General features: G+C 37.0%; 3 protein-coding genes and 1 long non-coding RNA gene across 5 annotated transcripts; all 4 read left to right on the forward strand.

Annotated features, from left to right (window-relative positions):
- The first annotated feature begins 3,314 nt into the window (after positions 1-3,314).
- On the forward strand, positions 3,315-4,323 carry LOC6650474 (general odorant-binding protein 83a). The gene is made up of 4 exons (XM_002073608.4): positions 3,315-3,493; positions 3,554-3,629; positions 3,805-4,061; positions 4,129-4,323. Exons 1-4 carry the CDS (start codon positions 3,404-3,406, stop codon positions 4,144-4,146), a joined length of 441 nt encoding a protein of 146 aa, XP_002073644.2. The 5' UTR covers positions 3,315-3,403; the 3' UTR covers positions 4,147-4,323.
- Positions 4,324-6,329: 2,006 nt separating this feature from the next.
- On the forward strand, positions 6,330-6,935 carry LOC6650475 (pheromone-binding protein-related protein 6). Its single transcript, XM_002073609.4, has 2 exons — positions 6,330-6,493; positions 6,548-6,935. Exons 1-2 carry the CDS (start codon positions 6,343-6,345, stop codon positions 6,820-6,822), a joined length of 426 nt encoding a protein of 141 aa, XP_002073645.2. The 5' UTR covers positions 6,330-6,342; the 3' UTR covers positions 6,823-6,935.
- Positions 6,936-9,779: 2,844 nt separating this feature from the next.
- LOC6650476 (general odorant-binding protein 83a) lies at positions 9,780-10,682 on the forward strand. The gene is made up of 4 exons (XM_002073610.4): positions 9,780-9,941; positions 10,005-10,080; positions 10,221-10,477; positions 10,550-10,682. The coding sequence occupies exons 1-4, from the start codon at positions 9,795-9,797 to the stop codon at positions 10,565-10,567; spliced, it is 498 nt and encodes a 165-aa protein (XP_002073646.1). The 5' UTR covers positions 9,780-9,794; the 3' UTR covers positions 10,568-10,682.
- A 12,256-nt stretch (positions 10,683-22,938) lies between these two features.
- Positions 22,939-23,504, forward strand: LOC111519481. Of its 2 annotated transcripts, XR_002724389.2 has the most exons (3): positions 22,965-23,282; positions 23,346-23,398; positions 23,453-23,504. It is a non-coding gene; the product is annotated as an uncharacterized LOC111519481 (long non-coding RNA). The 2 variants fall into 2 exon arrangements; XR_002724388.2 differs by having other exon boundaries at positions 22,939-23,282; positions 23,346-23,504.
- The last annotated feature ends 4,342 nt before the right edge of the window (positions 23,505-27,846 follow it).

The raw sequence follows: 27,846 nt of genomic DNA on the forward strand, positions 1-27,846 counted from the left end.
CAATCTAAAATAGAAAACGGTCCCCAAAACAAAGGTTGAAAATCAACAAATTATGCACTTGAAAAAATTTGAATAAAACATCATATTTCATATTTATGTTACTTGAAGAAGTAAAAAATATGCTAAAATTGTGAAATGAGGTGAGAAAACTTATTCACTTAATTAAAATAGAATGCTTGGGAGTGGAAAGTGAAAGAAAATACAGAATAGCATCTTCTTCTTCTGGGAACTGTTAATGACCCTTGGAAACCTTAAAGTGTTTCTTAATAGTTTGGTGAATAATTGATTTAACTTTAGCCAGTCAAAGTTATTAAGAAAGTTTAAGAATATATAAACTCTAGAAACATAGTTACTAAAATTGTTGCAGAAAAAAGTAGTAGAGTATTATTTATTTGTTATTTATTTATTATTTATTTATTATTTATTTATTATTTATTTATTATTTATTTATTATTTATTTATTATTTATTTATTATTTATTTATTATTTATTTATTATTTATTTATTATTTATTTATTATTTATTTATTATTTATTTATTATTTATTTATTATTTATTTATTATTTATTTATGGTGTGTGGCAGTGAGTGTAAATTATAGTAAATCTTCTTACTAGCTATAGCTACTAGGCCTTAAGTAGTAGAGTACAATTTGTATTAATTAGGGGAATGGCATCAAAACAATTAATACAATGTCGTGCAATTGAATAGAGATAAGATTTTCTTTATGAATTGACTTATTTTTCTTTCAGAACACATAGTTGTGCCTCCGGCCCAGTTATGACATTTTCAAATATTTTTGAAATGCGGTATTGAATGACAGTTTGAGCCCTGTAAATCATGTTCGTTAGACGTTCTGCAGTTTTTGGACAGACACCAACCTTAATAATCGCATTGAATATACGCGTACCAAACATCGTGTTGAAAAACTGCGAAAGTGACACACGACGAGGAATAAAAATCGTTGTCATTTATGGCCATTGGAGGCCAGTTTCTTTTGTGTTTTTCATTGTTTTTGCCATTGAAGGCCTTCATAATAAATAAACCATTAAATCACAACAATTGGTGTGACATTCCTTTCATATTTTCTTATTTTCCGTGAATTTCTTAAGGTGACTCATAACTGGGCCTCTTTTTTTCTGCCTAAAAAAAGTTATCGAGTTTAAATCTGTTCTAAAATTTGTTGAGTTACTCAAATAAACATACTTTCCTTAGAAAAGAGTTGCGTTTGGTTAATATTAAAATGTTAAACTTCTTAATTTTTCATTTCCCGGAACTGAGGAAAAAATGTTGAAGTTTTTCAAAACCCGGCTCATAACTGGGCCCTCTCCCCTAATAGCGGTTGTTTAGATAATCATACTGATCTTTATAGAGCTCAAGGATATTCAAGTCATCAAAAAAGGCATTGACTTGGGCAATAACACTTTAGTAGACTGTTGAGTTTGCCTCTGAAAAACGAGATTAGTAAACAAATAAATAAATTTAACAGATTTTACAATCAACTGTATGTACTTTTAAAAAGAGGTCGACTTAGAATTGTATACAGAGCTAGGACATAAATATTACTTTATACCTCTAAAGAATGCAACATTTTTAAAAATAACCAAAGTATACTTCTATACGTACATATTAGATTAACATTATATTAAAGGGGTTTATGGTTAAGATTAATTACATTAGCTATTCAAAGAACTTTATGGCTTAGTAAAAGTAACATTTTGGGAAACTTCAGACAAACTTTACATCATATTTTTCTCCATGTGTGTGGGGCAAAAAACTCGAAATCCAAAAACCAAAAAAAAAAAAAACTCCAGCTATTTGCTGTTGGTTTAACGAAGTTGTCGTCCAACTGTCATGCCTGTATGCATTTTGTTGGCTGCTGCCTGCTGAGTAACCTGCTGGCTCTTTTCTGTGGTCTTCATTTTAGATGCGGGGGCGCACTTCCTCCCCTCCTCCCACTCAAAAAAAAAAAAAAGAAGAAAAAATTACACATGTAAATTGCATGTGCAGACCGCAAAATGAACGAACTAACGAATGGACATACGAGTTGTGTGCCTTTTTCGTGTAAACTCAAATAAGGTGTCAATAAATTGTGTCTGCTGTTGGTGTTGTTGTTGAAGTTGTTGTAGTTGCAATTGCAGTTAGTGCTGATGCCTGCAAGCGTTTAATTTGCATGTGTCAGATGTCAATACATTGTCGTTGCATTAAAGTGCGTAATTATGGTAAAACGGGCAATGACAAATCCAACTAAAACCAAGTCAACACAAGCACATCGGAGGAGATGGGTTGCGGTTCACATGTCAACTTCAATGAGTTCAACTTGCTATGGCCTTTTGTGCAGCAAATTTTGCATTCAATTTTGAAGCAGAAGCACAAGCTCAAGCCTCGAAGTGACCCCCATCGTGGCCTCTGGCACACACCTCCTTCTCCACCCCCAAAACTTTAATTACAATGCACGCATTTAAGCTGTATCCCGGCTGATGGGTTGGCTGGTTGGTTGGATGGCTTCCAGAACTGACCCCTGCCACGTTCTCATTTAAATCTATTATTTGGCTACATTCAAGTGTTGCTGGTGTGGTTTTTGGGTGTGTGTGTGTGTGTGTGTGTGTAGCAGGAGTAACAGCAGCAGCTATTAAAAATTAATTTGACACTTTGCGCTTGCATGTCAAAGTATGCGAAGGGCCCTGTCCAAAAAACTTTTGCCAGGCGCTTAGCTTGCATAATAATTAATGAATGCTGTGTGATGGAAGGGGGTGGGGTTGGGAAAGGGGTACCCGACTTGAAGCTCGGGGGATGGGCATAAAATGTGAGAGCAAAAACTGCAATTGCCGTAATTAACGCGTTTCGTGTGCTACAAATGATGGTGCTCAGAATTTCTAAGAGTGGGGGGTGCGGTATGGGCGGTGGGCTGGCGGTAGCTGGTGGGCGTGTTCTTACATTATATTTAATAGCTTTCTGCGTGTGTTTTTTTTTCGCTTTTCTTTATTTGCCATTGTGTAGTAGGGAGTATGTATGTATTTGTTATTGCAATTAACTTGTTGCCAACGTCCGAGGACGTCTCATGCAAGCCAGCCATTTGCCATCATCTTGCTGGTTGACCCTTCAAATGTGGCATATGATTATTATTGCTTGTTTCTGGCACCTATTGGCCGAGTGTGCCTCGTTTGATTGACAAATTGCTAACCCAGGGTGTGGGAGGACTTAATTATAAACGACACCTGTGCGATTATTTCCCAACGCAATCCAGAAAAGGTATAAAGAGTTTGCACATTAAGCTCGCAACTGGCAGTTGTTTGTAAGGTATTCAATTTGCTTTGCTCACGTTATTCCACTCAGTCCGAGTCTAAGTCGTCGGTATCCTAACACGCTTTACGTGCATCGATAGCCAAGTCAAGTCGTTTGCAATGCGTAGTGCTATTACTATTTTTGGCATTTCTCTGGTGCTTTTCGTCCTGCGAGATGTAAGCACTGCGGACTTGCGTCGTGATGAAACGGTAAACGAATAATTTCAAACCATGGAATACGGTGTTAGCTTAACTCATATTTCCGTTTAGTATCCACCGCCCGAAATGCTCAAGGAACTGGCTCCTGTCCATGATAGTTGTGTGAAGAAGACAAGTGTCACCGAAGGTAAGCAATTTCATTATTGTCTCCCTAAGCAAATGAGCAACTTTTCAAATGATGCTATTACCTAAAAGCATCTAATGCAAACAACACTACAATGACATCTGTCACAGTGGTATTTGTATCTCGTCTGTAACCATCTTATGCATCTCTGTCTTTTTGTGTGTGTGTGTGTGTATAGAGGCAATTAAGGAGTTCAGTGACGGCGATGTGCACGAGGATGAGAAGCTCAAATGTTATATGTACTGTGTCTTTGATGAGACAGATGTCCTGCACGAGGATGGGGAAGTGCACTTGGAGAAGCTGCTGGATCGCCTGCCCGATTCCATGCACGACATTGCGGTAAATATGGGTAAACGTTGCTTGTATCCCAAGGGTGATAACAAATGTGAGCGTGCCTTTTGGCTCCATCGTTGCTGGAAGCAAGCGGATCCCAAGGTAAGACCCTGCCTGATTAGCAATGACTCTGACTTTTTCCTTTGGCTAATGGATTTTTACTTTGCAGCATTATTTCCTAATTTAAAAACATTTGGAGCACAAAAGTAAAAGATGAATGAGAAGCAAGGAGAAGCAAAAGTCCAAAGTATAAATTAGTCACTACTTTTTACCGATTTATGGTTTATGGGCATTATGATATCATTATACGATATATTGTATATAAAGTTTAAAGTTTGGTTGGCTAGCAATTTCCTCATAAAAGGCAACAAAAAAACCCAAACAATATTTGTGTGTGTGTGTGTGTTTCAATTCTCATATTGGCTTGCAGCTGTTGCAAATATTTTTCTTTTGCATAATTGTCGCGCCTGATCGATTGCACTCATAAATCGCCTGACTGGCAATGACCTAAAGCATATTTAATTATTTAATTAGCGCTATCTAAAGAGCACCATCTATAATTTTATGCATCGACAAACATTAATGGCGGCATAATAAAATTAATATGTGGCTGCCAGCCATCCCGCCAGCCAGTTGCATCTGCTGTTTCTCAATAATTATGATATGATGCGGATACCCGCAATGCCCCTCTCCCCCTCTCACCCATTCAAATTCGTACTTGTATTCGTTTATGTGGCTGCATTTCTAGTGCCGTTGCCACAGCCATACAATTTTCCATCACTTGATGCAACACTGATACGTAGATACGTTGCCAATCAAGTGAGTTAGAATGTGTCTACCACTGAACTGAAGCATAAGGCTCCCTGGTGAGCAAAAAGTAACTTCAATTCTACTCGTACTTAATTAGGATAATGCATTTTTTGGTGTATTCCAATGAACTAAACGATGTTCTCCTAAAAGATAGTTAACAGACTTTTAACGTCATTTGTAGACACTTGTAAAGGGTATTATAACATTTTTCGGCAAGAGACGTTATCGAAACCACAAAATATATATATTTTTGATCAGCTAAGGCAGACAATATTTATATGACCGTGTTCATTTGTTTGTCTGTGAGTAAAAACCAATGATAATAGTAAGATATTTCTCAAAATAAAGAATAATCTTAAAAAGTAAAACATTTGGAAAACGAAAGAGAGTTAGTTTCCTTCTAGTTTCTAGTATAACCAAAGGGTAATTAATCAAATAAAGGGTAAATGTAGTTCACCAACTGACTTACAATTTTGTAGGTTTTTCTAATATTTCTATTTAACTTAATTAAGAAATTCCTCCATGTTTAGGAAACTTTAAACTCTTTAATTTGAGATTCAATGAGCATTCCTTTATGGTTTTTGTAAATCAATATTCTCTTTAATTGAAGGCCTTTCAATCATATAAAAAATGTTTGGCATAGCTTAGATTTAATTGAAGAATCGATGAGTTAATTATAAAATCGATGACATTTGTCTATTATCAAACAGAATGCATATATGTAGGTATATAAATATTTTATTTATATAAAAATATTTCTTGCTTTACTAGTATATGTATGTATTTGCGTCTTGATTGATTGTGCATTCAGTAAATCGAACTTGAAATCAATTGAATTACTTTTGGTATTTCATATCTGTCACTTTTTGTCTTCTGCTCTTGCTGTTGGCGAATTTCAATTCGATTTTACATATATTCTCGGGGTGTTATTTGATTTTTATGACATGTTTGCCATACTTACTATATAGGTTGTGTAATATATATATATATATGCACAAAAGTGTGAGAGAGAGACAGATAGAGAGAATGACACTTCACTCTTTATTGTGTTATATACGTACATATATAACGCCCACGAAAAATAAAGCATTCATGACGCCGCTGAGCAGCAGCAATATCAATCTGTATCACATTGGACATATTGTCTGGGTGTGATATGAGTATCCCCCAAATCGACACTCTGCCAAATTGTATGCCACGCTATACCAATCATCGTTTAATTTATATGTTTTTCAGTTTTTCATTTGCCATTTCGGCATTTTGTTATCATTTGCTGCTGCTGCTGCTGCTGCAGCTCTGTGGGGCGTTGTCATTTATTCATCTGTTCGTGTGTTGTGGCCAAATGCATTTACAATTTGTTTGGCCATTGGCAATTGCAAACGCGAATTGCAAGTGGCATATGTAATTAAAAAGCATTTGTCCATCCTCGATCCCTAATGACAGTGATCATGTTAAAAATGTCAATTAAAATGGCAATGGAATATGAGAAATAATTGTAAGTCAGACACCTATAAAATGAGATAAGTAGAAATTTTGTAATCACAGTTGGTATTCGAAGTTTGTTTGGCTCACAATGATCAGATACTGTTTCCTTCTCTGCTTGTTTGGTGGCTATGCAATTGGCCAGGCACCGCGTCGAGATGCTGAATATCCTCCACCAGGACTCTTGAAAATGGGGAAACATTTCCATGACATTTGTGTGGAGAAGACAGGAGCCACTGATGGTAGGCTTTGTGACTAGAATATGCATCACTATTACTATTCATTTCATTGCATAGAGGCCATCAAGGAGTTTAGCGATGGTGAAATCCATGAGGATGAAAAACTAAAATGCTATATGAACTGTCTCTTTCATGAGTTCGATGTGGTTGATGATAATGGTGATGTTCATTTGGAGAAACTTTTTAATGCTGTGCCAGGAAAACTACGCGACATTTTGATGAAGATGTCCGAGAACTGTATACATCCTGAAGGCGATACACTGTGCCACAAGGCATGGTGGTTCCATCAGTGCTGGAAAAAGGCTGATCCTGTTCATTACTTCTTGGTTTGAAACATTTCATTTTAAATGTAATAAAATTTTAGCTGTAATTTCAATATGTATTTAAGAAAAGCTTATCAATAAATGGCTTGCAGATATGGTTTCGGTTCAGAAGTAAAAACAAAGTTAAGCATTTTAATTCGTTACCTTCTGATGCAGAAATTATTGCTTTTTCTTTTGTTGAGCGCTGTCTGAGTTGAGTTTTTTATGAGTCAGTCTCTGAAACGACTCAATGAGCGCGATTCGATTAACAGTCTCACAAGCAGACTAGAATTCTATTATTCTCGAGTTCGATGAAAGGTACTTTCGTCGGGGATAATGGAAACGATTGTGGTTAACAAATAATTTCTCATGAAAAAGTCAAATCAAAACGTCTTTTAACTCAAAAGGAGAGTTTACCTTGTTTTTCGCAAAATTAGTTACAATTAGTGTTTGATTTGGCAGTCCTCGGTAGATGAATTGTCTAAGTGGCCCAGTCATTTAGTCAACTGAACAACGAAGGTTTTAGTTGCCAGTGCTTGTAAAAATATAGTTATGTTGATAGTTTATACAACTATATCCTACACTTTAATAATAGTGTTTGATTGAAATGGCACCTATTTAATGCATGGTATCTCCTCTTTTTATTACTCTTTAGCGAACATAAATTCCATATAGGTAATGCAATATAAACTATACTTAATATTTCCTTTGTTTCTGTTAAAAAAAATTAATAAAAATAAATAGCTTTTTTATTTAAAATCCAAATTTAGTGACTCGCCAAGTTGTTTCTTATGAAAATTATATATATTCATACTTGAAAATCTTTTACACTGATAATTTTTACAATTTTATAGTCTATAAACACTTTTATATAAATGTTTTATAAGAAATTGATTTGATATGATATGAAAATAAAATGTCTTTAGTAGCCAACTGGTTTGCACATCTGATAAAATAATTCTCAATCTCAAAATGCAATCTATTGAATGCAATTTATCTACTTTCGCGTCTAGTTTTATTGGAAGATATAGGTTTAACTTAGAGCACTAATTATGGCATTAACACATATTCTTAAGTTAATATACATATAATTACGACAACAATATTATAAAGTTAATAAGATGTTATGTTTCCTTGCTTTTAGGCAAACCAAAGTGGATTTTAAATGCAAATTTAAATGTGCATGGCAAGCCAATTTCAATTATTTGATAGTTACATTCGCCTAGAAAAGTAAATCGTTGTCAATCAAATGAAATTTAATCCTAATTTGCATTTTTGTTGGCTCGATTAAACTTTTTGACCTATGCCATATCAAATCTTGGCAATTAAGTAAAGATATATGTAAGTGCATAGATTTACGTTATACATTTTGTTTTCGCTATGGTTTTTAGAATCGCATTGAAGTTTGCAGCTAATGATTAACGACACGCCAAAACTGCTGATGGGTGTGGCCAGGGAAGGCGGCCTTATGCATCAGCACTCAGGTAACACTTAATGTACACGGATGTATATACCGTTAATTTAAGTTAATAACCGACTGCATTAGCTTATGGAAACGAAAATCAATATAAAAAGCCAAAAATTCTGAAAATGGCAATAAAGCAAATTCAATTCTGACTGACTGCAGTTGTCAAACAATATTCTTGTGCGAATCGAATTTTTGATAACTAAATAAAAAGAGAAAGAAAAAAGCAACAAAAAATCGTATGTGTACCTACGTAGAGTGGCACAACAAGGAAAAGTAGTCGGGAAAGAAGAGAGAAGAAGAAAAAAAGGCATTGTAAAACGAAAATTGAAATGGCAATTAAAAAACCATCCATCGTTCATGCCGCATGCCTCAGTGCGATATATATATACATACATATGTACATATATGTGTAAATGTGAAGTGCATGTACATACACACATATATAGTATCTATATATTGTTCCTGTAATTTCAGTCGTCCTTTAAAGGATGTGTGTGTGTGTGGGCAATGTCGTTTTGTGGCTTTGTTTCGGTTGTTGCGTTGACATTTGATGAAACAAAAGTGACAGTTGTGCACAAGTTGAAGTCTTTGTTTTCTGTATGTGTTTTCGGTGCACAATTTCAAAGCGAAAAGCGAATAGAACATTTTATATTTCTACCCAGCAATTCCTTGTCAACTGTGCAGTATATGAGACTTGTGAAAATTGTAAAAGTTGAATGAAAAATTGTTTGGAGAACAAAAGGCACTGTTTATCTCATACGAGACCATTCCATTGCTCTATGTATTTAGTTTCTAACTAAACATTTAACCGATACGACTTGGTCGATCAGGCCAATCAAACTGTGTCTATGTTTCATATTCCTTTGCGGTCCTTTCCGTCGTACATGGAAGGGCACGTGGGCATGTGTTTGTCAAAATTAACACGACAATTGTAGACTATGTGGGTGTGTGGGTGAGCGGGTGTGGGTGCGTGTGTGAGGGGCATTGAGGTGGTTGGTAAAAGGAAGGCGCGCGTCTCTTTCGCTGACGACTTCGCTGACGTCTCGGTCACATTTCCGTTTCCGTTTGGCGTGCAGCTTTTTGTTCGGCCAGCGGTTGGAATTAATTTAGCGTGCGCTGAGCTGGCAAGAAACAAATGATTTTTTGTTGGTTTCCTGAAATAAAAATTACAAAACAAAAAACAAAAGACTGAACGCCTCCCTAACAACACATGCACACACAAACACACACACACATTGTCATTGTCCAGCTGTCACGCGTGGCAGTCACATCGCCGCAATGGTCGTCGTCGTCCTCGTCGTCGTCTTCAGCATCAACGTTCTTCACCTCATCCTCATCCCTTTTCAGTTACTTGTTCCGTCATTTGCTCTTGTCCTGTGCCTTCTCAGCTTGACTGTGTTTTCTCTTATGCATCGTCGCTTTTATTTCGCCTTTTCACAAGTCGCAAACAAGGCCAAAGAACGGAATGAACATTTGTTTTTTTCTCTTTTTTTTCTTTTCATTTCTGACTTTTCCACAGACGAGCTACATAAAAATGACTTTGAATGGCTTTGGACGACAACAGCCTCGGCAGCGGCCTCACATTCGGCCTGTCGGTGCAGCCTGCCTTGTCTTAATCGCCTTGTCGCTGCTCAGCGAGGCGCCCATGATGCCGCCAGTTGCGGCTCAACGTGACGAGAACGTGGGTTAATGAAGTGCCCGGCGGTGTTTCTACGCCTACTTAAACAACGATTTTTAATTGCAGTATCCACCGCCAGCAATACTGAAAATGGCCAAACCCTTCCATGATTCCTGCGTGGAGAAAACTGGCGTCACCGAGGGTGAGTGAGTCATAAGTTCAAATTTTCACAATACTCTTGAAAAATAATTACGACAATTGTATTTACCATGCAAACACATACGCGCGTGAATGTGTGTGTGTGTGCGTGTGTGTGCGTGTGTGTGAATTTTTAATAACTAGAGGCCATTAAGGAGTTCAGCGATGGCGAAATCCATGAGGATGAAAAGCTCAAGTGCTATATGAATTGTTTCTTTCACGAAATTGATGTGGTCGACGACAAAGGCGATGTACATCTGGAGAAATTATTTTACACAGTACCGAATTCGATTCGTGAAAAGTTGATGCAAATGTCAGAGAATTGTATTCATCCGGAGGGTGATACGTTGTGTCACAAGGCCTGGTGGTTCCATCAATGCTGGAAGAAAGCCGATCCCAAGGTAAGAAAAATCGGTGCAAACTTCTTTTTAAATGACGTTTGTAATCGTCTCTCCTTTCTCTCTCTCTCTTAGCACTACTTTTTGCCTTGAACTGTGGACCGTGGATGCAAACATTAATTCCCTTACCGATTGACAACCTTTGTGTATTGTAGCTTAAGTGTCGTTGTATTATAATATATGTAGATGGGGCCTCATGCAAGTTAAACTTTTGTAGTGCGCTAAAAAGTATGCTACACAAGCGGACAACACAAAGGCAAAGGTTTTGCTCTGTTTGTGCATAAATTATTCTCATGTATGGGTAAGTGAGAGTGAGGGGGTGCCTCTGTGTGCGTTTGTGTGTGTATGTAGGTTATAAATAACAATTATGCGTAAACTTTTCAGGCTTGTTGATTTCGACAAGCGTATTACATTGCAACATTTTCATACATATAAGCCGCTTCGCTTATTACTCAAATACTTTGAATTCTGTTTTGAGTTACGAGTGGAAAACAAAATTTAATATTGAAGCTGTCGCTGGTAGTATGGGTTTTTTGAGGGTGAACCGACCTGCTAGTCATTAGTCTGAGAACTTTGACTCTGGGGAGGCCGAAATGAGAAACGAGTCAATGTGGAGCAAAAAAAAAAAAAAAAAGCGTGAAAGCATTTCACACTGCTGCCAAAAATAAAAAATTATATATATTTAACATGAAAATGCACACAAACACATATACATGTATTTTTGTGTTTTTTTTTGTTTACTCCAAGCGCATTTGTTGTTGCTGTTGAGCATAAATCATTGGCAACACTCAGGCCACAAATTGCATACTGTCGAGAGTTGCGTCATAAGAACAAAACGAACAAAAATATATATGTACATACATATATATGAATAATGATGATGATTCTTGTAAACTGTTCTCGCAAAAGGTAATCAAATTTCGGTCATAATAATTATTGAAATATCCAAATTATTCATTTATGATTTGAATAAATTTCTTTACAGAGTGACTTAACATGTTAACTAAAATTGTTTCTTTTGTAGTCACTGGCTTAGCACTTCCTTTATTTACTATGTGTAGTTCTTTATTTTTTCTCACATTGCCAAGTTTGTACCAAAAATTGAAAACAAATTGACCTTTTACATTTTTTTAAAGAACATCTATATAGACAATATTTGGTAATACAAATTAAAAGATCGCTATCCAAAAAGATTGGAGATTTTTTAAAGATTTTTTTAACAACCATGCAAATAATTATTGTGTAATTTGATCTCTTTTCATCATTTCTAACGCAAATATCTGAATACAAATTTAATCATATTTTAATCGTAGCAGATCTTAAAATGCTATTAAACACTTGAAGATTAAAAAAGAAATATATGTATGTTTTAAGGAGGTTTTTGACTTAACTAATTTACTTTTCTACAATCTACGATTAATTTAAAAGCCAATTTTTAACAGCAGTGGATCCTGGTGGGTGATATGAGAAAAATTTCCGATTTAATTCTGAAAATTGGTAAAATTTTGATATACAAAAGCTTTCCAATTGCCCGATTTCCCTCCCCAAATGCTTGATTTCCCACATATTTTGATAAAGAGGAACTTTGAGTATCTTTAAGGATCAAATGAATTTCCTTTTTGAAATGGCAAACTTTTTCCTATATGAAATTCCGTTTTCTATTTATGGGAAAACTAATGTCAATTGCTATTCATTTATTTATGAGACTTTTAATTTTAAAGTAGCATTGACTCTTTTTCAATTTCTTGTGACTTAACCGCACATTTCTTGTGGCTTTAATGCCATCGCCTTAAGTTTTCCTTTAACCTTGCCCCTTTTCATTTTTACCGCCTTTTCCTGCAACTCAACTCGTATTACATTTCACAGCCATTAATTCTAATATTTTCTTTCTGTTTCTTTTTTTTTATTATTTTGAAATTTAACATATATATTTATTTTTTTTTTCTTGCCTCTGTCGGTCAACTGTTGGCATGCCACCTTTCGAAACTTGGTGGTCCGCTGCCCGCTGGTTGGGCCCCCTTCGGTTTTGGGTTTTTATTGTTTCGACGACTTGTTGCGCAAAGCTTTTCATTTTGCAGCCAATGATTTATGTTTGTACTTGCTCTCCCTTTTTTTTTTTTTTTTGATGTCGCTGTTGTTGTTGTTGGTTTTTTTTTCTCGAAATGGTTTATTTTATGTTTTATTATTTATGCGTATTGGTTTTTTGTGTGCGGTTTTCAGTGGTTGTGTTGAGTGAAAAGTTTGGTGCAAAATGAGCTTAAGTGTGGGCCAATGAATTGGTCTCGTTTCCTCATTTCTTGTTGTAATTGTTTGGGGATTAGTTTTGGGCCAAGCTTTTTAGAGATCATTTGATGGCGGCTCCCGGCTCTCTCATCATTATTGGCAGCTGGCGATTTTCAGTTGCCTTTTGTTTAATTTCATCCGGCTTGTCATCATTACTTTCAACTTAAGACTAATTTTATTGGCCATGCCCTGAGACATTCCCATTGACAGAGCATCTGTTGTTACCCACTTTTCCGTTCTTCTTCTTGGGTTGGGGTTGGTTTTTTTTTTCTCATTTTTGGTTTTTCTTTCTCGCTCTCTTGGGTGGGGCCTAGTAATTTGGTAAATTGAAAATTTTTTGACAGCCTTCAATGAAGTGTGGCCGACGACAGTTTACGCCTTGCGCTTCATTGAGAGCGGAAAAGTAGATGGCCCCGGCCCCAGTCCCATTTTGAATGGATTTCCACACGAGCAGTCTGAGCCATTCATTGAGCCAGCCAATTAGCTGCCCAAATGTTGGTTAATTTCCTGCCCGAGTGTTCTTGGTGTTGTTGTTGTTGTTGTTGTTCGTAACGATATAATCATCTAATTGAATCGGCAAAGCTTTTGCCAGTTTCAGTTCCCCAGTTACAGCTCTTGGCTGTTGGCTGTTGGCTTTTTACACAATTCACCGCAAATTTGCAGGCTGACCTGTTTGTCCAAGCATTCCCATGCATTTGTAATTTGAAACTGACACAGTTGGCAGGCACCACCATGTTGGCCCTGGCTATAGCTATGAGAATGAAGATGGCGATTGAGTGTGGGTTGGGGTGGGGCAGGGCCACGTGGTCCTCGGCTCGAGCACAATTAATGGAAGTTTAACTGTTCAATTGAAGCTGACTTTTTTTTTTTCATCTTTTGCTTGCCACTGCCATCGGTTTTTTTCATTCTTTTGAAATAAGTACATGCTGTCCAATGTGGACGACCGCCCACCGGCGGCTCTCTACTAACATAGAAGTCGGTCTTTTCCTCTGGCATCCTTCTCATTGGGCCGCCTGCCTCTCTGACCGTGCTTTGCCATTAGGGCACTTTGTTCATTTTTCATTTCGTTGAATTTTCTGCGAGCTCACAAAGTTTTCTGTGTTTTTTTTTTTGCCCTCTCTGTTTCTTCCTTTTGCACTTATTTTACGCTCTATTGTTCGTTTTGTCGGCCACGTCCAGAGCACTCACTTTCTCGGCCTGCTGCACGACCCATTCATATTTTTTCGCAATTTTTTTGCCCCCCATTCCCCCATCTTCCTCCCGGCAAAAAAGTAATTCAAATGGAATTAAATTTTTCCTATGCTGATTGTAGTGCTAAATTTAGGTTAGTTGCATCAACCATATAATTAGCATATACCCCGACAATTGCTTACTCCCTCTGGTGTTGATGTCTTGTCATCATTCGCCCTGTTTTTCCATCTTTTTTTTGTGTTGGCCACAGGATTCAAAACGAACCAACGATAAAAAACAGAGTCGCTTGTCTGGCGAAATGTGATTTGCATAAATCGACACTGAATGCAAATTTTACAACGCGTTGCAGAAGCGATCAAAAATTGTTTTCTCATGTAAGAGTCCTACGGAGGGAACAAAAATGAAACTAAAACGAATGAAAATCGCCAAGCTAAGCGTTAACAAACAAAAGTCGATAACGAAATAAGAGAAAGAGCTCGATTTGTATAAAAAATCAAATTAGTGTGCAAAAGTTAAAATGCAGCGACAGCGACAACGACATCGATTGCCACACCATTGAAGTAACTGAATTCCGGCAAAGGTCCATCCCGCGGGGCTATCGAATCCCGTTTCAATGGGTGGCAACAATCAAGCCATGTCTATCTTCTCCTGTGCACTTGTCGACGCGGGGTGACGATTTTTATTTAGTTTTTATTCAGAGGTTTTTTCGTTCTTTTTATTTTTCTGCATGGAAATTTCTGTAAAATCATGGAAATATATAAAAAAACACAGGAGAATTATCCGATTAAGCCCTTTAAATAATTGCATTACGTTTGCTTACAAAAAGATTTCAAAATTGACATATTCACGTAGTCGTTAATTGCAAATTCGAAATGACAAAAACCAAATCTAAAAATTTTAGTAAACAAATTTAAATTACTTTGGTTGGGCATTGCAAAAAGATTGTTAAAGAATGTACTTCTTGTTTTTTCTTTTATAGCTTATTAAGTTGGGAGTTAGTGGGAAAAAATATCTTTGAAAACAAAATGGAAATGACTCTTTTTATTTTCAGAGTGCGGAAAAAATTTTAATGAAAGGTGATTTAATATGAAATATGCTTTACCAGCTTTGAGTCTTAGTTTGCATAATCTTTTTTTCATTTGATTTGCCATGTTGTTTGTCACTTTTTTTTCTGCACTTTAGAGTTGTAATTTTAAACCCTTTTGTTTTGCGCACCACCACAAGTAAATCTTAATGACTTGGAAAAAAAGAGTTCAGTATTCAGTATGTCTAATGGCTGACAGCAATTATTGCATGTATATTGAATTTTTGTTTTACTATTTTATAAATTTAACTTTCACATTGAATGCCCCAATTGCTGAAATGTATTCATGGTGCATTTAGTAATTACGTATACGCCATGTTGGACTTAAAGCCTTACAATTGAGTAACTTCAAATGATAGAGATTTAAGATGCATAGGAAAATGAACATAAAGAAGAAGAAGAAAAAACATCATGCAACACATTGTGCACATTGTGAAGAATATTCACTGTATGTTAGGTATGTAATGTTTTTATTCTCAATCTATTGTATTAGCATTTCTGTAATGAATATGAAGTTGTTGAAACAATGAAAATAAGCCGTAGGGCTATTAACCAAAGAACATTGTATCGAAATATGAAAAACACCGAAATAGTTAAATTAAACTACATTGTTTTATAACTTTGCCTCATCAATGTGTCTATTCTTTTGAGATACATGCAGCTGTTAAGGAATTTTAAAATATGTAGCTTTTTGTACACTAAAGCAATTCACTTTATAAAATGCATTGAACCATGATAACAATTACTAAAGCTTAAACTTTTCAAGTTAACGTTTATTAATGAAATTTGAGACTAAGTATGTATGAACCTCAGCTACTTTAAGTTAATAATTGGTATGCAATACTCTAGGAATAGTCTGTTATTTGTAATTTATGGTGCTTAACTTACTTTAACTCACTTATATAAATTTAACTTTTATCTGTGCTAAACTAGAAAACAGTTTATTGTATTGAGTTATGTTATACTATGATCGCTTAAAAGGAATCTTCTTAAATTCAGAAAATGACCTAACTATCTTCTTTAAATAGTACCGAAAAGGATAAAACTTGGATTGTGACGTTATATTTATCTAAACCTTTCAACTTTTAAATTTAATTATCTTGATTTCATTTCAAAATCATTAACCGGATTAGTGGAATGTTTCTTTAGTAAGTTCCTAGATACTTGCCATCAATTCGAATGTCTCAATTGCTTTTCAGCTATGTTTGTCCTTTCTGAGACCGCTTGTTGCAAGTTGTATGCAAATTATGCTATACGTATGTATACACATATACACTTGTCTGGCATGTTCTATGTAAATAAGCTGACAGTTAAATGCAAAACAAGATAGAAACCAAAATGGCATGCCAGCACCATTAAGGTTACTTGGGGGCTTATGGAAAAGACTTTTGACCAGACATTTGGCGTCGCATTGCCAAAAAATGGTAATGAATCAAAGGCGGTAATGGCCGAAAAGTTAGTCGGTCAAACTATACAACAACACGAAACGCACATCAAATTGGTGTGGTGAGGTGAGAGTAGAAATTGAAGAGAAGAGCTAAGCGACGAGAAGAGAGTAGAAAGATGGCGTTGGGCGGAAGCAGAGGAAGCACGTGTCCCTCGTCTCACCATGATGTGGGCGTGTTGATAACAAGCGAAGGCGCCAAAGTCATGCATAATTAATCATCTGTTAATTATAGACTTTGACCAAGTACGTACATACCAGGCAGGGCACTGGCAACTCACCTGTCGACATTTATACGCACACATTTGACACCTAGCCAAGTAATTGCCTTTGTCCACTTTGAAGTTGTTTAGTTTTTGTCCAGGCTCATTACAAGAGCTATTTCATGTGGGATGGTTGGAGGAGTAAAATAAGTGTAGAAACGTTTTGAGGGGAGGCTGCGGGGAGGGGTCGTTATGGAGTGTGTTCACATTGCCCACGTCGTAGGGGCATTTATATAAATGAACTCGTCGCTGTTGCTGCAGCTGCCAACACAGAACACACAAACATAGCGATATATATATATATATACCAACTGGATCTGGGTCTGGGTCCTGACTACCAGCTGGCATCGTATGGGTGTGTGTGTGTGTGTGTGTGTTGGCCATAGTTCACATGCATGCGTCTCCTTGTCTCTCTCTCTCTTGCCTCTTGTCTCTTCTTCTTTTCCTCTCAGCCAGGATATGGCTGAGCAAGTGTGTGTGTGTGTGTGTGTGTGTGCGTAGTTGTGTTTGTATGCTCTGACTGTACCATGTTTGCTGCGGAACAGGAAATGAGCACCTGCTGCTTATTTATATTTTCCGCTCACTTGAATGTAAAATTACATAATATTTTTTTTCGTTTTCGCTTCTTATTCTGCTTCTGCGATGTGTTCTTTTTTTTTTCTCCTCTTTGCTTGCCACTTGTATTAGTCTGAAAAATTTTTGTGTGAAATTATTTCTAGTGGAACATTTGAAGACAGCTGGAAGCAACCGAAATGAACGCACAGAATCATGTTCATTTTTAAAGCAGTAGCTGACTCATTTGAGTAAGTCTTTGAATAGTCCTTTAATTGCAAAAAGTTTTAAACAATTCACCTCATCATAATTGCTGTCACAAAAACTCGAAATGAACAATTTCCTTGAAATATAATTTGTTTAGTTTCGAAATGTTACTATACCATTTTAAAAAGAAACCAATTTGTTTGAAATATTCACTTGTATATATCAAACTGTTTGTAAATGCTTTCCAAAGCAACGAAACATTCAGCAAATCATTGTGAATTCGTATGAATAATCAAACCAAAAGAACTGCCTACAAAGCATAACTATGTAGCAATGGCATCATTCTAAATGCATATTAGGAATATCAATCAGGTGCTAAATAATGGAATGAGAGAAAGAGAAAGAGTATAGTTGCATTTTACCAAAAGCCACAAGCAGCACCTACCAACAATGGCCATGTGATGAGGAAAGGGCAAATGATTTTCTAGTTCTATTGGCAAATTGCCATACTCTTATGCGTTATGGTTTCTTTTTTGGGTTGGTTGTTTTGTTGAGTTTTGTTTAGAATTTGTTTTCCTGTTCGTACATTCCGCCAAATGTTTTCTGTGCATAAATTGTAGCCACATTTGAGTTTAAGCCAACAGTTTGTTTTGCTGGTCAGCCAACACAGTAAATAGTTGAAAAATCAAAAGTCAGAGGAGAGAGAAAAACAGAGAAACAAAGTTGGAGCATCAAATTATGCTTTAGTTAATTGCAGTTGCTTTTGCATTATTACTCTTATTGGCATAAAAAAAGCAAGTAATTTTACGATGGAAACTAAAGAGAATTCCTGAAATTCATATAAATTGTGGGAGGGTGTTTATTTTTTGTTTTAAAGTTCATACATGGCGTATGCGTAATGCAATTATTTAAAGTTTCCTAGTAACTTTATTCAAGGCAAAACTAATTTTAACTCATAATTAAGTAGAGATGTTTTGGCTTCAGCATTTCATGCGTTTTCTTTTTTTTTTTTTTTCTTTTGCAGTCCCTAATCAAGCTCAGTTCCCTGTGAACTATGCAAACAATCAGCTGCCCCTCTTACAGTCGCTCCGGTAACACTTTCTCGTCTCTTTTTGCAACAGAGAGTGAGCCTCATTAAAAATAACACCAAGGTGCAGGCATGGCAAACAAACAAACAAACCAACCAACTAACCAACAGCTCATCTTGCAGAGCCATAAGAAAATTTTATATAATTTCTTTTGCCCGCTACTAGTATTTCACCGTTGGCTAATCCTCACTGCACTTGCTGGGAAGGCGGCAAACTTAATTTGCTACTAGCATAATTGCAACTAAGAGTGAATAGTTGTTGGGGGGAAACTTTTGTTTCCCCCAATAAGATGGAAGGCATCATCTAGAGCCCGGTTAAATAGGGTTTAAAGATCAGAGTTCATTGTGCCAAAAGTATCTTTACTCATTCCACGTAAAATTTGTATTCCAATTAAGGTTTATTTTAGATTTAGAAGAGATTCCCCTTTCACAGCTTTCTCTCTGAGTAGGACAATCGCTTTGAGTGTAACGTTTCATTTAATATTTAGCCAAATTTACTTGGTCACATAAATCAATGCCAAACAACATGCCTTGGGGAGCAGGAACTGTGCAACATATACCCGGCCGACTTACCACCCCATATGAATACTCAAGTGTCTCGCCTGTGTCGCTTGAGCAACAAATGGGACAAATTTCCATTTCAAGCCCATGCCGCATAAATGGCACATAATTTACGATATGAACAACGAGCGGCAGCAACAGCTAACCAAACATGCAGCTAACTATCCAAAAAGCTGGTAACAATATTAGTTAGCACAAGCAGCAACAGCAAAAGCAACAACAATCACAATATCATACAACATCAGGCTAAGCATAGACAGTGAGTACTAAACAGGAGAGAGAGAGGAGTAAAGTTTACATTTGTCTATGTGTGTGTGAGTGAGTGTGAGTGTTTGTGTGCCGTTGCCCGGCGTCAATGTGTGAAGTAATTAATTACAAAGCAACTGATGTGTATCTGTGTGCGTGTGCCCTATACTACTATCATGTGAGTGGGCGTTTGTATGTGTGTCCTGCTGATTCGGTGTGTTGGATTATGATGCATGATCGTATATTTTGTAACACGCACCCTTAGACTCAACCCAATACACACTTACACTCAAACACACATACACACACGCACCTGACGATTATGTATTGGTTGGTTGTGCGTAACCAAATTGAATTGATTTACACCTCAGGTGGCGAGCTCAAAAACCATCTATGTAAGTCCAATTGCATTCCCATAATGATATGAAAAGACTATACAAGTCTTAGTTACATATATACTAAATCACCAATCACTAAGCAACAACTTAAATTATATGTATAGATGATATAGTCATATTCATTTTGACCAGTATAGTTAACTATAGATCTTTAACTGAAATAGAATATAAGCATATCTATATTTATATGTGAAAATCATATAAGCTTGGCTTATAATTTATATAGATAATAATGAGAAGCTTTAGCTCGAGTCTTAGTAAATTTAGATTCCAGGGAAAAGAAAATAAAACCCAATCTAATTTTATACAAGACATCTTAGGTTCTAGAAGGTGACAATTACTTTTAGAAAAACTATTAAAAACTATTAAAAACTATTTTTATTTATTTTTAGCGTTAACCCATTGACATCCTGTCGTTGTTATATTCCAGGCTAGTTTATATTCTACAATTAAAATCAGTATATCTGATACTGATACTATATTAATTTTCTTAAGTGCATCTGCCTCAGATAATTACAGTATTTAATGAGTTGAGTTGAGTTGAGTATTTAGAGCAAATGTTTTACTTGGTGACTTTACAAGGATTCTACCTCTGAGAAATATGTGGTTACAAATAGGTAAGGGCGAAACAGCTTATCACAGAATGCATCTTCATGTCTTCTTTGCTGTTCAAAAGAGTTTAAAGTTATCATAACTATCTTAAGTTTATAGTCTTAAAATTGCTTGTATTAGATTTATGTGTATTCATGTTTGAAGATTAACCAACCTAATTGTAATACGTCTTGGCCAAATAGATTTCCCACATTGAATCCTCAGCTCTTCAACCGTCATTAGCACGACAACTTTAGGCGTTGTCTCTGGGAGCTAATTGTATTCACCAAGCACATGAGCAATTCGATTTAAAATGGCGTCGGAGGGTTTTTCAAGGATATTTATGAAAGCCACACACGTGATATACCTACCAGACAGGGGACAAAAAAAAAAGGCATGGAGCTCTATGTATATATTATTCGTCACGGCTTTGGAACTCGCAATGAAAGCAGCGATGCGGATGGCGGATGGCGGGCGGCGGGGGAGAGAGCGGGCACATTTAAATTAATCACAGTAAAAGCGAATTGCCCAAAACAATGTAATATCCCGTGCGGGGGCCTTTGGGATTTAACAACGGGGCGACAAACAAACAGAAATCTGTAAATGCGTGAGAGCTGCCGGAGAATGTGTGTTTGCCCCAGTCGCTGGTCCCCGAACCCAGTCCCCATGTCTGTGTGCCTCAATCCGTGACGAAACCAAACGAAACCAAACCAAAAGCTGTCACTGTATATGAAAGTGTGTTAGTTCAGGCCTGCCATGGTATGTTTGTGTGCGTGTGTGCGTGTGTGGGTGTGTGTTTATATGTGTGTATGCGTGTGGTTGCTCAAATTAAAACAAAGTGTCGTGCGTTTGATGAAAATGTAACGCATTTTCCTATTGTCAGCCAGCGACGCACATAAATGCTAATTGGCTTAAATGTGTGGGTGGCGATGTGTGTGTGTGTGAGCCATACAATTCGGTTGAAGCCTGGCCGACTGTCAGGTGTTCAAATTTAAACATTTTATAGTTTGGTTAATTGTCAAAGCGGCAACGAGCAAGCCACCTCCAAAATGAAAGGGTGCGCCAAGCATTTTATGACTCAATTATTCGATGGTTTTTGTGGCAAAGTCGACGGTTATTAAGGGGATTGGTAAGTGATACTCCAACACACAAGAAAAGGGGGTGGTTCTTGCAAGCCTCTTTCCTCTTTCCAATGTTTTCTTCTATTTGTTTTTTTTTTCATAGACAGCTGTTGCTGATTAGCATGACCGTAGCAAGTACGTGATCCCCCAAAAAGTGAGTGAGCGGGGCAAATAAAATAAAAGACAGACAAACGAACAAAAAAAAAAAATGAAAAACACTGACGAAACGTAAAACTGCTGCTGGAGGAAATTGAAAACAAGTGGAAATAAAGTGATTTGCCATGACATTTGCGCGTACGCGTGCATTTTCTATTCTATGCGTATTTTCTTTTTTCTTCTCTATTCTTTAGACATTGCCTCGCACACCCCTCAGTTCGTCTGGGTTTCCTTTGTGTGCCCACAATTTCTATGCCATTTTATGTTTATTTGCCTTCAGTCCATTACGACTTTATGCTCTTTAGCAGACAATCAACATTGTTGCTGTTGCTGTTGCCTGCCACAGCCCTTGGGCATAGGAGGGGTTGCCGCTCTTTTTTCTTCTCTATTCTTTAGACATTGCCTCGCACACCCCTCAGTTCGTCTGGGTTTCCTTTGTGTGCCCACAATTTCTATGCCATTTTATGTTTATTTGCCTTCAGTCCATTACGACTTTATGCTCTTTAGCAGACAATCAACATTGTTGCTGTTGCTGTTGCCTGCCACAGCCCTTGGGCATAGGAGGGGTTGCCGCTGGTGCTGAGAAGCGGACAATAACCGTGCGAAAATGCAAATTACAAATGGAATGGGGCAAGTGTATGAAAGAATGAGCGAATGAATGAATGAAAGAGCGACTACTGACTGAATGATTGAGTGATTGTCATCATCGTTGCCGTTGCCGTCGCCGTCGCCGTTGACTCTAAGCCAAACATTCAGTGTGGCAAGCTTGTGGCATTGGTTCGATGATAAATAGCAAACGTTTGGCCTAGGCTTAAAGTTATTTTTGCCCCTCATATGGCATAATTTATGCAAATTAATTTATTTAATAGATGAAAAAAAAAACACACAAAAAAACCAAACGAAACCGACATAAAGCATACCAACGGAATGGCAAAAAAGAAAATGGTCATAGACATATAAACATATTTCATGCAAGTGTGACAATTTTCGCGAAAATACATAAATATAGTGCGCCTTAAAGTAGACTCATTTATATGGCTTTATGCGCAATTTCAGGCGCTGACATTTATGATGTATTGCCATATATATATATATAGATATACTGCTTCTGAGAGTATGTATGTATGTATGTATATGTGAGCTATGCTATCGTGGGTTTGCATGATGACTACCAACTGACTGACTGTCTGACTGACTGTCTCTGTCTGTCTGTCTGGCCAAGTCGTGGTCGTCTTGGGGACAACATCTCTCAGTCTCAACCTCAGACTCACCTGCCCAGACATATTCACCTGCCTTGAACTCTCACTCAAAATGAATAGTATAGAACACACACACACAGAGACACAGAGATACATTAGCAGGCGTGTGTATTAAATTCATAAAATGTAAAATCCAACTGGCATTCAACCGAACAGATCATTTGAAAGTAAAACGAAAAGGCTCCAAAACGATTTTCAACAAGCAAAAAAGATTAAATTTTATAAAAAAAAGGATTACAATGCCTGAAGTACCGAAACCAACTGTGAATAAGTCCAAAGACTTGACAGAAGATGCCAAAGTTGGTAAGAGAATTATGAAACCCTTACCGGTAATACGTCCACAATTGGCCAATCAACACGACCGGGTAAGCATCCGAAGAACGTCTTTAACTTCTTATCAAAACTATTAATTTATTTTGTATACATAGATTTGGAAACTCATGAAAATGTAGACAAGGGCAATCCATTACAAAATTCTTTGGTAAGGCTTTTTTGCCTTCATTTCCATTGAGTTAAAAATGTCTTCCGACTCCAGGTCTTCTTTTTTTTTGCCACGGCCAATAAACACATCGCCTTATCAAGTTGAAGTTCTTGTTAAATATTTCTTCTTAATTCTTTATTTGATATGAAAATTATTATTATTTGAAATATATAAATTGCCGCTGAATAAAGTGCAAAAGTCCTCATTTTGAGAATAACTCTTATACTGCTGACTGGAAGTCGGTGAAAGGACATAAAGCGCATGTGCCGCATATTGAAGAGAGTTTTGAGATAAGGGTACATTTTCTCTTCTCTATCTTGGCCCATTAATTGGCTCAGTGTGTCACAAAAGCGGATTTGTGGTAAATTTTTAAGTAAATTACATTCTTTTATATTTTAAGAAAAATGTTGGTTCAAAATTCTTTTGAAAATATTATCTCAAAGGTTAAAAATATAAGTAGAAAATTAGAATGCAACCCCATTGAGAAGTAAAATAGCAAACAATGAGGCTTTCTAGTATAAAGTAATAGAATTTTGATTATACTTGGACTATTTCAGTGTTTACATAGACATGTGAACCAAAGGAGGAGGTGAAGCTTACCTAAGTAAAGCCTATAAAACATCAAGAGCCAATGGGTGAAATAAAAGTGCTTGGGATAGGCCCACTTCTTGATAAGTCCTAAGCATCATTTACGTTAAGTCAATGCAATTTTAACCAAAACAAACTCAAATCGCCGACTGGCCGAGAGCTCTCTGTCTCTCTTTACCCCGTCTCCTCTTATACCTATATTTTTACTTTCATTCGTTATTGAGTGAAAACGACACAACGAGAATGCCGAACGATGAAGTGACGAACGACGATGAGCACCAAAAATATCCTCGACAAAACACAGGCGCTCACGACGAGGCGATGTGGCATCGACCGAGCGTGGCGAAAGGATATTTTGGTACTCGTGCCAGTTTTTGCCATTGCCGCTGCTCAGTTTCGTATTCGTGTCGGAACGTGACGCTACAGTGTACTCAAGGATACGCGCAAATATTAATCAACACACATACACAATACAGGACACCAGGAACTCAACAATTTGAAATTGTAACACACGCTAGCTCCTTGCTGCTCTTGTGTTCGTCTGTAAACGGTGTGAACGGTTTTCTGTGTGCGAAGGCAGACAATTTGGCGAAAAGCGCCACAACGCGTGTGTTTTTATTCCGTCTGTCTCGCCATTTAATTTTATTGTCATTCGCGAATGCGTCATGAAATATGCAAACCAAAACACAAAAATATATATATATATATATATGTACATATATACAATAAATGAAAAATTAAATATTAATTAAATTCACGCAACGAAATGCAAGAATATGTTCTCTCCCTCGCTCTGTGTGTATATATTTTCTTGCTGATTGAAATGTTAAACAGTTATTAAAAATTAATGCGACATTCCAGCCGCCAGAATACAATACAATACAATACAACACAGTACTCTATACCCATATCTTGGCCAATATAATACCAAAAAACAAAAAAATAAGACGGCCCGGTTGAAGTAAGCCTCAAAAGGCGGCCAACTTCCTTGTCGTTGAGCCTTTACGTTGCGTTCCGTTCAGTTTGCTTCTCGGCGTTCCGGTCGTGCGTGTGTATGACTTTATTAAAATTTTAAATCTCTCTGAACCCCATCCCGCTCCGCTCCGAACTGATCCAGCAGCAGTGATTGGCCTGGGACAAAAGTATAACGCGCGTGTTTAACTTGCCGTTTTTTTTTCATCTTTTTAACACATTGTTTGTGGACTTTTTTTTGAAAAATATTTTCATATTTTCACTCTTGTCGGTGGTCGAACAGTCTCCCATATTCCCCACCCACCGCCGCAGTTTACCTTAACGTTAACAACGACGATCCCGTTGCGGGCTTTTTTTCCATACTCACGCTCGTTTGTTGTTGTGCTTATCACGATTAACCACCATCAACAAAAACAACTTCAACTCACGCTGCAAGAAAAACAACAAAAGTGCGTATGAAAATTGCATTTTAATTAAATATTTTCTCTTGCATCGTAAAATCGCAAAATCGTATGACAAATCCTAGCTTAATGCAAGTAACATCAATTTGTTGGCTAGGTGAGAAAGGGGTCGGGGGATTTATTTTTGTTAATTAATCATACGCCACGTTGACTCGCTGGTAATCTTCAATGTTTGTCGAGTGACAATGGCAATGTAATCACTTTTTAATGAACTTTACATGTAAGTTGGCATTATAATTATTCATGGGAATTGTTTGTTGGCGGGTTGTTTGTTTCTTTTTTTGCAGTCAGTCAGAGAACTGGCCATTTTTGATTTAAAAATCAAGCTTAAGCTTATATGAATCTATATAACTTGGCTTGCCCGAATCTCGAGTAGGGTAAAACTTGTACCTTAAAGTTGAAATTTAAACATCATTCTGCTAGAAATGTTGAGAAGTTGGCTTCAGTTAGGCCAGGCATAAAAGCTTCTTGCAACAGGCCAAAACGTTTTCGGCAGAGTTAGAAAGGAGATAAAAATTTAACAAACTAGGCCCAGCTTACTGTTTCTCGTTGAGGTAAGAATAGTCAGTCGGCCAGCCAGCCAAGTGGGCTTATTTATAAAGAAGGGCAAATAGAATGAACAAGGGTAAGCACTTTGGCCACACTCTGTATGGTTAGGAACTCTCTTTCACCTATTCCTGTTCCAATTCCCCATATAACCGAGTCCAATTGCGGCAGCTGCACGTTTTATAATATTTATGCAGGCGCCAGCTCCTTCCAACTGAACTGGCACTCATGTTGCAGGCAGGATCTGGAGTGTGTGTAGACGAGCAAGAGTGAGAGAGAGAGACAGAGACAGAAACAGAGAGCATGCAACATGAGAACGTTGCTTCATTGCCAAAAGTAACACTCCACATTCAAGTGGAGCTTTTGGCTTATATGCATACATATTCTAGTGCCAACTTGATGGTGGGGTTTTTGGGTACATCTGAAAATTACATTTAAAACTATTTCGCTTGGCAAGGGCCAGAGTAAATTGGTTCAGACGTGTACAAACAGGCTAACCAGATTCAGAGGCAAGCATCAGCAACAGATGCCACAACAAATGCCTATGTACGTACCTACAAATGGTCACAAAATACAGACAAAAAAAAAGAAGAAAAATACAACACGAACAGAATACAGAAACAAGGACAAGGAAAAAAACAACTGCAGCCAGGACACACGCATGAAATCGCTCAGCCATGAGATGAGATAAAATTAAATGTAAATGGTAAACATACAAAAACCCACCCACAAACAAAAAAAACACACACACACACACCCACACAAAGTAAAATATTTAGAAAACTTAACGCACATGGTGAAGAACGTATTCAGGGGAGAAATTTAAGAGTTCAGAATCCTTTTTGGCAAAACCGAATTCGATTTAAATTTTCTGCAATGCGATTAAAATATCTAAAAAGAATACTCTCGATTGAATTTAGAACCCCTTCCAACCCCGTCACTGTACTGTGTCCCAAAATCAAATATTTTCACTTCTGTTTGCTTACTGATGATGTAGCTCAACATTTCGCCACTGTGTTTGATCCATAACTGGGACCAACAAGACCAGCTGCAGAGCAAAGATTGATGCATTCCAAAATTGTGTGTTTCCCCAACAGTATGATAAACAAAAAAAAAAAAAACAAAAAAAAAAAACAAAAAAACAAAAACAGAAAAAAGAGGAGGAAAAAAAAAAACAAATCCAACTTGACTCTAAACAATTCGCTTGCCTTGTTTTGTTACGCTTTTCATTCCCATTCCCAATCTTCATTTGTTGCTTGTTTACAGTTGTCCGAAATTTATTATAGCCAATGCTAAAGCCAACAAACAAGAAAAAAAATCGCCAAAAACTTTTTACCCCCAATGTTACAGGAACTTTCTTATAGTTCTTGATACTTTCCGTTCGCTTTTCCTCTCTTTCTCTGTTTTCTTTTAAGCGAAATGATGGTGACCTTTTGTCATAAAGATTTAACACATAAAAATGTTATTGTAGCCTTATGCTGATTTGTGCTGACCTAGAAAAAGGCCGAGGCAGTTGAAAGTTTTATGGGGCTAAAGCTGATTTAAGAGTCCAAGCCGAAAAGCTTTAAGCCAATGTCGAGATTGTGAGCCAAATTAATGAAGAGCTCATAAAGTTTGCGGCAAAAATATGGCAAGCAACTGAAATAAAGTCATGTGCGGCATTCATCAATAGATTTGGCCTACACACACACACTGTCACATTTTATGGCCATTGGAAGCGAGGCTTTACAAATTTAGTCCACACTTGAAATTTATTTGAGTTTCTGCTTAATTGCGGCACTTAACCCTTATCGAGGCAATTCTTCCTTCAATTTATAGTCCATTGAAAACATTTTCAAGCATTTGCTCTCTCAATTCCATTATACCTCATTTGGCAAGCCA

This window comes from Drosophila willistoni, chromosome 3R (assembly GCF_018902025.1).
Source record: "Drosophila willistoni isolate 14030-0811.24 chromosome 3R, UCI_dwil_1.1, whole genome shotgun sequence".
Lineage (NCBI taxonomy): Eukaryota > Metazoa > Arthropoda > Insecta > Diptera > Drosophilidae > Drosophila > Drosophila willistoni.